The sequence below is a fragment of the Corvus kubaryi genome, unplaced genomic scaffold, assembly GCF_017639235.1.
Source record: "Corvus kubaryi isolate FWS band 111438036 unplaced genomic scaffold, C.kubaryi_AGA036_p1.0 37265, whole genome shotgun sequence".
Classification (NCBI taxonomy): Eukaryota; Metazoa; Chordata; class Aves; order Passeriformes; family Corvidae; genus Corvus; species Corvus kubaryi.
Window position 1 is genome coordinate 1622381 of NW_024581080.1, and position 11171 is coordinate 1633551.

An 11171-nucleotide genomic window follows, 5' to 3' on the forward strand; every position below is an offset into this window, starting at 1 on the left:
GGACGGGCACCCTCATGAAAGGACGGGCCCCTCATGAAAGGACGGGCACCCTCGTGCAAGGGTGGCCCCCTGGTGAAGCAGGGGAAGGTGGAATCAGACCTGGAGCTGGAGATTCCGTGGCAGGGTTTTCAGGGCTGTTTTCCCTGCAGGGTCCCCAGAGCAGCCCCGAGTTGTCCCCAAAGCACAAAGGGGCTGAGCTCAGGAGGAGCTGCCTAGAGCAGGGTTTATTTGGGGTTGGTTTTTGGGTATCTCTGTGCACACAGCCCCGTGTCCCCTCCTGTCACCACGACAGGAGGAGGTGCCACAGCCTCTCCCCTGCCTGGCCTTTGCCTCACTGTGGGGGAAAAAAGCTCATGGAACGGCTTAGGAAAACTTCCTGTCCTTCCCAAAAGAAGGGATCCACAGCATCCACATCCCTCCCTGCAGATCCCACTCCCTGTGTGTGGGATCTCCCCCCATGTCCCTGCGCCCCAAAAACGCTTCTCTTCCCTCATGTTTTACATGATTTCCTTGTTTCACCACGAAACCAATCCAAACCAGGTGAATTCGATGCTCTCCAGGAGAAGGAGGCAAAGTCTTTGTGGCCCAGGGAACAGCCCCAGCTTTATTTCATTCCTCTCCAAAGGATTATTTGGAATTCGACCTTGCAGGGAAGGAGGTGTTGCATGAACTCAAATCAAGGTTAACCATTCCCATGATACTGCAGGGCAATTTATTGCTGCCTGGCCCTTGGGAAGGAGGAAAACCATCCTCAGAGCCTGGAAAAAGCAGGAAAATAAAGTGTTGGGTTTGGAAAGGAGTACGCACGAGGTGAGAAAATCCAGCTCTGGTCATATCCTGGTACCTGGAGAGGTGCTGGGGCCAGCACGTGCTGTTCTCCTTCCTCTTTCCCATATTTGTGCTGGGAAGCCTCTGTTCCCCGTGGGAACACGGAGCTGCTGGGGAAAACAACCACAAATGACAGCGTCACGCACGGGACTCACTCCTGATTGATTTTGGGGACCTGGCAGCGTTTCCTGCACTTGGAAAAACACTTGTCCAGGACGTGGGAGGGCTGCAGGTGACACCCAGCTGCTGTCCCAGGGTGTCCCAGCCATGCCACCATCCCTGAGACCAGGAAACCCCGACCTGTGGAAAGCTGAGAGTGTAAAAAACCCTTCAGCAACACAAAATTTAACCCAGGAATTGCTTAAATTTCCATTTCCTTGCCCCCCTTCTTGCCCTCTGGAAGAAGCCACGGGATTATCACACCTTTATTTCCTTGGAGAGAGACCAAACCTGTGCTACTGGCAGCGTTTGTCACTTGTTTTCCAAATTAAATGACATTGTGGAGCCGGAGAGCCACCTCCACACCCATAGTTCCAGCAGATAACAATGATCCCCAGGCACAAACCGGGCACAGGAGCTTCCCTTTCTGTGATCCGTGGAGATAAAACTGGCAGGGATGCATTTCCCAGGATTGCTCCGCGGGGTTTATCGAGGTTTTCCTCTCCCTGAGCAAGAACTGATGGCGCTTTAATCGCAGGGCTGGCAAGGGGAGTTACAGTGTCACCTTAATGAGCCCTTGCTCCTGCTGTCTCGACTCTTGCTCCCTGAGAAGGACCTGGACCAGGCTGGAATTCTGCTTCCAGGTTATATTTTAACCCTGGAGCCGTGCCATGAGGAATCCTTCCTGCTCCTGGAGCTCAGGGAGCTGCCACGGGCACAGGTGCCAAAGCAGAGGCTCGGCCTCAGGGGTTCCCCGTGTGCCTGCGGATGGGATGGGATGGGATGGGATGGGATGGGATGGGATGGGATTATCCGTGATTTGTGCCAGGGGAATGGGGCAGAGAGGTCGTGGTTTGGGTGGTCACGTGTGCCACAGCAGGAGAAGGAGCAGCCTGTGTCCCGGGGATGGATTTCTGCCAGCCCTGCCTGGCAAAGAGGAGTCATCCCTGGAAAAGGGAACTCAGCGTCCCTGAAGGAGCTCCCTTTGAGACCAGGCTTGTGCAAGGATTCCCTCGTTCTTCCCTTCCCACCTGCATCCCATCCCGGATTCCCTGGGGTCAGCACATCCCTCGGGTGCTCTGCAAGCCCCAAATCCCATCGGAGCAGGGAAACAGGGAAAGGCAAAGCTCCTTGTGCTGCTAAAAGCACGTCTGGGCTGCAACAGCCTCAGCCTGGGAGCGTCCAGGGCCAGCTTGAATGGGCTTGGAGTGACCTGGGACAGTGGAAGGTGTCCCTGCCCATGGCAGGGGTGGCACTGGATGGGATTTAAGGTCCCTTTCAACCCAAACCACTCCATGATTCCATTTTCCCATCCCTCTGCGGGAGTTGCAGCCCTGGACACGGGGAATCTGGTGGGCAGGAGGGCCTGGAGTGCCAGGGCAAGGGGAATGGCTTCCTACTGCCAGAGGGCAGGGATGGATGGGATATTGGGAAGGAATTCCTGGCTGGGAGGGTGGGGAGGGGCTGGGATGGAATTCCCAGAGCAGCTGTGGCTGCTCCTGGATCCCTGGCAGTATCCAAGGCCAGGCTGGAGCACCCTGGGATCGTGGGAGGTGTCCCTGGGCATGGCAGGGGTGGCACTGGATGGGTTTTAAGGTCCTTCCCACCCAAACCATTCTGGGAATCCATGACTTTATGATTTACATCCCAACAAGTCGCAGCAGAATCCCCAAAGTGCACCCACGTTCCCTCTGTGCCCGCAGCCAAACAAACCCAGGAATCGGAGCCGCAGACCCACGGCTGGTCCAGCTCCTCCCTCCCGGAGCTCTGCCCCCCGGGGCAGCCGTGGGACGGCGGGAGCAGAGCCCAGTGCCAGGAATTTCAGGAAAAAAGAGGAATACCCAGGCAGTGAAGCGCTCCTGGTGGGCTGGGCCCCTCCAGGGCAGGTGCCACAGCCCCTGCAGCACCTCCCTGCCACCCCCAGCTGATAAGGGGGACCTGGGGCTCCTTATCAAGGCTCTCACCGGGCAGGAGGTGCCAGACCCAGCAGCTGCACCCCGGCTGATAAGGCAGGAGTGTCCAGCTGCGAGGTGGGCACCCAAATTGGGGCTTATCTCCAGGATCCAGGGGGATTTATTTATATTTTTTTCACTTTTCAAATCTCCAAGCTCTCTAACAGCTGAGCACCACCTGGCTCAGGGGGTTTATCCTTCCCACCAGCAGCTCGGGGCTGCCCTGGCAGCTGCCAAAGCCACCGAGCAGCAAATTCAAAGTTATTTCCTTTTAATTGGCACGTTCAGCATCAGGTAATTGTGTTTTTCTTCCCTGGGATGGAATTCCCAAAGAAGCTGTGGCCGCTCCATCCCTGGAGATGTCCAAGGCCCGGTTGGAGCAAGCTGGAATAGTGCGAGGTTGCCCATGGATGATTTTAAAGGTCCCTCCCAGCCCAAACCATTCCATGATTTTAATGTGGAAAGGAAAAGGCCCAGGTTTCTGGCATTTTATGAAACCTTTAGAAAAGGGATCAGAGCAAATAGAAGTGGTTAGTTCATTTTTAATCTTATTTGCAGCACAACCAGCTGGAATTTTATGTCCCGTCAGCTTTTTTTTTAACAAGCTTGGGTGCCAGAGCCTTGTAGGAAAGAGTTTTCACATGGGAACCAATTCCCCATCCCACAGATCAGCCCCTTCCCAGCACATCCCAGCCTCATCCTTCCTCAGGAACACCCAAAATGCCCCGAAATACAAATTAAACTCCGAGTCTGGACCTCACTCCCAGCCCCATCTTGAGATCCAAGGCAGCGTCAGCCTCAGGAGATGCCTGGAAAAGGGTCCAGCCTGGGTTTTCCTGCCCGCCTGCATCCTGGGAATGCGGAGCCACGGGGAAATTCATCTGCTTGGAAACCTGGGGTGTCCCAGTTATTTTTCAGATCTGCCAACTCCGGGAATATAAACAAACAGCGTTGTTTTGTCTTCGGGCTTGTCTGACCCACTTTTGGGAGCAGCAGCCCCCGGTTTGAAGCCTTCATGAGGTGCTGGAGTTGGGATTGGTGCTGGAAAATCAAGGGAAACAGGAATTCCTGCTCTGCTACAAGCTCGGAGCAGGGGTTAATGCGGCTTTTTTTTTTTTTTTTCTCCCCAAAAAAAAGTGGTGGAGCCCATCGGAATTAAACAATTTAATCATGACCCTGCAGGCAGAGCAGGATCGTTCCCAGCTTTCATCACATTCCCCGAACTTTCTCCTTTCTGCCTGAGTCACCGAGGGATTGGTTCCGCAGCCAGGTTTTTGTGTAACATCAACACGGGGTGAGCTGGTGCCAGGGAGAGCCACCGGCAAGGAAAATTCGGGAGAATTGAGCCCTAATCGTTCTCCAGGGGGTTCTTCCAGCCCCAAACCATCCCAAAACGGGAAAAGACAGCCCTGGAACTCCAGCAAAACCAGGCAGGGAGCTCCAGCCCCCCTGACTTTGTGCCAGCTCCGAGGGGAAGGCGCGGACTCCGGGAATTTGGCCGCTGCGTTTTCTTTCAGCGCTCACATAACCTGACCTAATTCCCCCTTGCCGGGCGGACTGGGTGGCACAGGGAGAGGCAGTGCCCGCTGTGTGTAATTAAACTGCTTTGGGATTATTTCCTGCACCAAAGTTTGTTGGTTTTTGGTTGGTTTTTTTTCCCCCCAACTCGCCTTTCTGGTTTGGAGCCCTGGGGAAACAATGGGAGGGAGGAGCTGGAGGTGATTTCAGGAGGAGCTGGAGGCGATTTCAGGAGGAGCTGGAGGCGCTAGGCAGAGGAGCCCACAGGGGTTGGGGCTGGAGCTCCTGGTTTTGTCCTGGCTTTGTTTCCAGAACTCGGCAAAATTAGAGCCAGAAAGGAGGGGAAAGCCTGGCTTGGGATTCAGGGAATGGGAATTTGGGGGAGAGAGAAGAGGGAAGGGAAGGGAAGGGAAGGCTCCAGGGAGAGCTCAGAGCCCCTTGCAGGGCCTAAAGGGGCTCCAGGAGAGCTGGAGAGGGACTGAGGACAAGGGATGGAGGGACAGGACACAGAGAACGGCTTCCCAGTGCCAGAGGGCAGGGCTGGATGGGATACTGGGAAGGAATTCCTGGCTGGGAGGGTGGGGAGGGGCTGGGATGGAATTCCCAGAGGAGCTGTGGCTGCCCAGGGACCCCTGGGAGTCTCCAGGGCCAGGTTGGACGGGGTTTGGAGCACCTTGGGATAGTGGAAGATGTCGGGATTGGAGCTGGATGAGCTTTAAGGTCCTTCCAACCCAAACCATTCCAGGATTCTGTGACCCTGCTCATGCCCCTCGCATGGCCTCGGTGACATTGGTTAATTCTGATGGGCAAACAAACGTGATTAAAACGGGATTAAAAGATGGTGAGGAAAAAAGGCTGCAATGAGGACTCAGGTGGGGTCTGAGCCTTCTCCCAGAGCCCAAGCAAAGAAGAACTCCCCTTTTTTCACCCCAAAGCCAGCGCAGCTTCGGGAGCTCGGGCCGCTCCTCCAGCTTTGGAACGGGAACCTTTTAACGAATAGACCCTGAAATGCCGGGAGGAAAATCCTTCTGGGAGACCCTTCCAGCCGCGTCCCCTCCTCTCCACACCCCGCGGCCGGCCCCGGGCTGCTCCCCGCCATCAGCAGCGCCAGCCCCGGCTGCTCCCTATCGGCGCTTCCCGGTCCCGCCGATAGCCCGGAGGGTGCGGCCGGGGGCGCGGGGTCCCCGAGATAGGGACCCCCACCCACCCCCACACCTCGCCGGGGCACAGGAGCGACCTGTCTCTGTCCCTGTCCCTGTCCCAGGGGTGGTTTCTCCTTGGAAAAGCCCAATTCCCAATGCTGCTCCAGCTCCTCCTCCGAGTCTCCCCATCCCGCCGATCCCCAGCACGGCTCGGTCGCAGCTTCTCCCAGACCGCACGAAGCGGGATCGGGTGCTTGGAAAGCCCTTCCTGCCGCGCTCCTCGGAGCTCCCGAGGCGGGATTCCAGCGGGAGCCGGTTTCGTGCCGCGGAATGGGATCATTCCCAACATCCCGCGTTCCCTCCGGCCTGGGGAGCGCAGGCAGCTGGGAGTGATCAGCGCTCTGCCAGCCGCGCTCCAGCGGCAGCTCCTCTCCCGTTTTCCCTGTTTTCCAATATTTCTGCCCCCCATCCTGGCCCAGAGCAGCCCCTGGGCAGAAATCGCTGGAGACACAGAAACCTTTCCCTTTTTCCTTTCCATTCTTTCCCTTTTCCCTTTCTTTCCCCTTTCCTTATTCCTTCCCTTTTTCCTTTCTTTCTTCCTTACTCCTTTCCCCTTTTCCTTCTCTTTTCACCTTTCCTTTCCCCTTTCCCCTTCCATTATTTCCTTACTCCTTTCCCTTACCCTTTCCTTATTCCTCTCCTTTTTCCTTTCCTTTCCCCTTTCCTTATTTCCTTACTCCTTCCCCTTCTCTTATCCCTTCCCCGTTTTTTCTTTCCCCTTCCCTTATTCCTTTTCTTTTTCATGTTTCCTTCCCTTTTTCCTTTCCTTCTTCCTTACTCCTTTCCCCTTTTCTTTCTCTTTTCACCTTTCCTTTCCCCTTTCCTTATTCCTCTCCTTTTTCCTTTCCTTTTTCCTTTTCTTTCTCCTTTCCCCTTTCCTTATCCCTTATTTCCTTACTCCTTTCCCTTCTCCTTTCCTCATTCCTTTCCCATTTTTTCTTTCCCCTTCCCTTATTCCTTTCCTTTTTCCTTATTCCTTCCCTTTTTTCCTTCCGTTCCTCCCTTGGAATAATTTCCCATCCCAAATCCCTTGCTCTCCTGCCCACACCCAGCCCCGCCGGGGATGGGTTCCACATCCAGCCCAGCTTTCCCTGCAAATCCATGAGGTTATTCCCGTTATTCCCACCTTATCCTTGCCGGGATAAACTTTCTCCTTCCATTTCTCCAGAGAAATCTTGGAGCGGGCACAGGCGCTGCTGCCGCTCAGCGGCAACGCCCGGGAGAGTTCCCCTTTTCCCCATGGATTTCCCGCACCTTCCAGGCAAGGAAAGGTTCTTTCCTCGGATTTTTTTTCTTAATCAGATTAATTAATTTAGTCTTTATATCGTAAATATTTAGATATTTATTACAGGTGCTACAACACCGCTGTATATTTATAATATTGTGATAATGCAATATATAATAATGCATTTCAGAATATTGGCAGACTCACAGCTATAAACTGAATTTATTCCAAACTATTGGCATACTGATAACTATAAATTTTATATATTTCAAAATATTGACCCGTTTATAGCTATAAACTGAATTTATTCCAAACTATTGGCATATTGATAACTATAAACTTTATATATTTCAAAATATTGACCCGTTTATAGCTATAAATTGAATTTATTCCAAACTGTTGACACATTTATAACAATAAAGTTCATATATTTCAAACTATTGGCACGTTTCTAGCCATAGCTCCCTATTTCTGTGGTTAAACGCCGGTTTTGTAGCGATTTTTGGCTGGTTTTACCTGCAGCGCACCGGGACCCATGGCCACGCCCACTTTGCCGTGACCACGCCCACGTGACCACGCCCCCGGGGAATCCCTTCCCGGGTCCGCCGTGACGTCAGCGCGGACTGCGTCACGTCCGGCGGCGCACCCGGAAGTGGCGCGGGCCGGTTGCCATGGGGCGGCCCGGGAGGTGAAGCGAGGGGGAGAGGGCGGGGGGGGACACCGGGATGGGGATCGGGAATGGGATTGGAAATGGGATTGGGATCCCGGGACACACCCCGGCCCCCGCAGGGCCGCGGGGATTGCGGGGAGCCGAGCCGGGCGCTGCGGGATGCTGGCGGCCGTGGGGACGGGTGGGGGGCCTGGAGCAGCGCGTTCCGCTCCGCGTCCTTTTCCCGTCCTTTTCCCGTCCCTGTCTCCATCCCGTTCCCTCATCCCCGTCCCCGGGCGGCGGCGGCGCTGCCGGAGCAGTCGCGCTTTGCCTTCGTGGCAGCGCGGGCGGGAGCTTCCCTCAGGATGGGGCGGGGGCGGGAGGGAGAGGCAGCCCCGGGCTGTGTCCGTGTGCTGGCGTTCCCGCTTTTCTTTTGGAATAGTCCGGATATTTTATCGTGTCGGGGGTCAGCTCCTTGTCGGGACTGGCTGTGCGGGGTCACAGAATCCCGGGAACCTCAAAGCCCATCCAGTGCCAGCCCTGCCATGCCCAGGGACACCTCCCGCTGTCCCAGCTTATGCCAGCCTGGCCTTGGGCGCTTCCAGGGATCCAGGGGCAGCCCCAGCTCCTCTGGGAATTCCATCCCGTTCAATACTTTCCTCATCCTTGTGGCCCTGCTTGGTCCCACAGATGATCCCTTTATTCCTCATCCCGGAATGCCCAGCACTGGACCCACGTCCCGGTGCAGCCGCAGCAGCGCTGAGGGAAGGGGAGGGATCCCATCCCGGGCTCTGCCCTCAGGGATCTTCCCAGTGCTGGGCAGGGAGCAGCTCGCTGTGGTTTTCCCTCAGGAGCAGAGGAGGGATGGCTTTGGGAAGGTTGGATGTTCCCGGGCCGTCCGAGGCCACCGGCTGAGGCTCCAGCAGCAGCTGCTCCTTGTGCTGCCCCGATCCCAAAATGGGCAGGTGAGGACCCCAAAGGGGCTGTGGGATTAACTGGGCTGGCTTTGGAGTGAAGGGCAGGGAACCTGATCAGGAGTTCCAGCGTGGGAATGGTGTCCTGAGTCCGCTCAACGCAGAACAGAATCCTGGAGTGGGTTGGGTGGGAAGGGGCCTTAGGGATCATCCCATTCCATGGACAGGGACACCTCCCACCATCCCAGGGGGCTCCAGCCTGGCCTTGGGCACTGCCAGGGATCCAGGGGCAGCCACAGCTCCTCTGGGAATTCCATCCCAGCCCCTCGCCACCCTCCCAGCCAGGAATTCCCTCCCAGTATCCCATCCAGCCTTGCCCTCTGGCAGTGGGAAGCCATTCCCTGGGTCCTGTCCCTCCATCCCTTGTCCCAGGCCCCTCTCCAGCTCTCCTGGAGCCCCTTAAGGCCCTGGGAGACTGCCCTGAGCTCTCCCCAGACCTTCTCTTCTCCAGTATCATCCCCAGATTCCCATTCCCTGAATCCCAAACCAGGCTTTTCCCTCCTTTCTGGCTCTAATTTTGCCGCGAGTTCTGGAAATAAAGCCAGGATTAAAAAAGGAGCTCCAGCCCCAACCCCTGTGGGATCCTCCCACCCTCCTCAACCCAGACCACTCCCAGCAACGGGGCAGCTGTGGGAATTCCATCCCAGCTCCTTCCCACCCTCCCGGGGAATTGTTCTGACGCGAATCCATCGCTCCATGCGGTCCTTTATCCCCCTCTGGATTGCAGGATCAGCATCTCCTGCCTGCTGCCAGCCTCGTGGCACTTCAGCCTGTCCCCCGTGGGCTGCCCCCGCATCCTGGGCACCCCCCTGAGGCAGCTGCTGCTCCTGGGGGCCGCGGCGCTGCTGCTCTGCTCCCTGCTCCTCATCCGCAGCAAGTACGGCCGGGCCACCCGCGACAGGAGCTCCCACAGGTGAGGGGAAGGGGGAATTCCGGGGAAATTCCGCGGGAAAGGGGGAAATGGGGAGAGAATTCTGTGGGAAAGGGGGAAATGGGGAGAGAATTCTGTGGGAAATGGGGAAAGAATTCCGTGGGAAAGGGGGAAGTGGGGAAAGAATTCTGTGGGAAAGAGGGAAGTGGGGAAAGAATTCCATGGAATAGAGGGGAATGGGGAAAGAATTCCATGGAAAAGAGGGAATGGGGAAAGAATTCCATGAGAAAGAGGGAAGTGGGGAAAGAGGGAATGGGGAAAGAATTCAATGAAAAAGAGGGAAATGGAGCTCTGGGAGAAAGGGGGAAAGAATTCCATGGAATAGAGGGAAACGGGGAAAGAATTCTGTGGGAAAGAGGGAATGGGGAAAGAGGGAATGGGGAAAGAATTCTGTGGGAAAGAGGGAACTCCCTGCTCTTCATCTGCAGGAGCCCGGGACAGGAGCTCCCACAGGTGAGAGGAGGAGGGAATTCCATGGGAAAGAGGGAATGGGGAAAGAATTCCGTGGGAAATGGGGAAATGGGGAAAGAATTCAATGGAAAATAGGGAAATGGAGCTCTGGGAGAAAGGGGGAAAGAATTCCATGGAAAAGGAGCTCTGGGGAAAAAGGGAAGCACTCCCGGGCTGTGTTGGGGGTAGAGGAAAAGAGGCTCTTCCCATCAATCTTTATCTTTCCTGAAAGAAACCCCTTCCTGCTTTTTTTAGGAATCTCTCCTTTATCAGTAATTCCTGTGCTCGTATTTTATGTCTCCGTAGCAGCTCCAGCGGCAAAAATTCTCCATAATAAATCATTTTGGGAATTGCTTCCGGCATTTCTGGGGGAATTCGGTCCTGGAGGGTGGCATTTCCCTTGGAATTTTCTGTTCAGTGGGGACAGGACACAGGGAATGGCTTCCCACTGCCAGAGGGCAGGGATAGGTGGGATACTGGGATGGAATTCCCAGAGCAGCTGTGGCTGCTCCTGGATCCCTGGAAGTGCCCAAGGCCAGGTTGGAGCCCCCTGGGACAGTGGGAGGTGGCTCTGGAAAGGTGGGGATGATCCTGGATGTTGTGTGGAGAGCTCACAGCACTTCCATGTGGGAAGGGAAGGGAAAATCTGGGAAGTGGAGAGGGATTCCTCATCAGGAAGGACAAGGAGTGAAGGGTTTGAACTGAAAGAGAGGAGATTGAGGTTGGATTTATGGAAGGAATTCCTGGCTGGGAGGGTGGGGAGGGGCTGGGATGGAATTCCCAGAGGAGCTGTGGGTGCCCCTGGATCCCTGGAAGTGCCCAAGGCCAGGCTGGAGCCCCCTGGGACAGTGGGAGGTGTCCCTGGGGGTGGCCCTGGATGGGCTTTAAGCTCCCTTCCCACCCACCTCATTCCAAAATCCCCTGAAATGCTGGAAAACATCCCATTTCCAGTCGGATTTGGACCAAAACACCCCATGCCTGGAATTCCCTGGAGCAATTCCCATTTTTCTTTTGTTTCCCCCAGGTACCTGGCCAGGGTGACGGACACGGAAGCCACGGACACCAAGAACCCCAACCTGAACTACGGGATCGTGGTGGATTGCGGCAGCAGCGGCTCCAGGATCTTCGTGTACTGCTGGCCCCGGCACAACGGGAACCCCCACGAGCTCCTGGACATCCAGCAGATGAGGGACAGCAACAGGAGACCCGTGGTGATGAAAATCAAACCAGGTACCGGGAAAAACTGGGAAAAACTGGGAAAAACCATGGGATTTCTCTGTGTT

General features: G+C 55.7%; 1 protein-coding gene across 4 annotated transcripts in view; it reads left to right on the plus strand.

The window, feature by feature from the left end:
- The first annotated feature begins 7472 nt into the window (after positions 1–7472).
- Positions 7473–11171, plus strand: part of ENTPD4 (ectonucleoside triphosphate diphosphohydrolase 4) — a 15099-nt gene continuing 11400 nt past the window's right edge. For 2 of the 4 annotated variants that reach the window (XM_042024793.1, XM_042024795.1), the window contains exons 1-4: positions 7473–7572; positions 8385–8498; positions 9235–9420; positions 10913–11118. In XM_042024793.1, the coding sequence (XP_041880727.1) occupies positions 8491–8498; positions 9235–9420; positions 10913–11118 (400 nt within the window). In that variant the 5' untranslated portion in view covers positions 7473–7572; positions 8385–8490. The remainder of the gene's footprint in view (positions 7573–8384; positions 8499–9234; positions 9421–10912; positions 11119–11171) is intronic. The other 2 variants (XM_042024794.1, XM_042024796.1) reach the window with 2 other exon arrangements.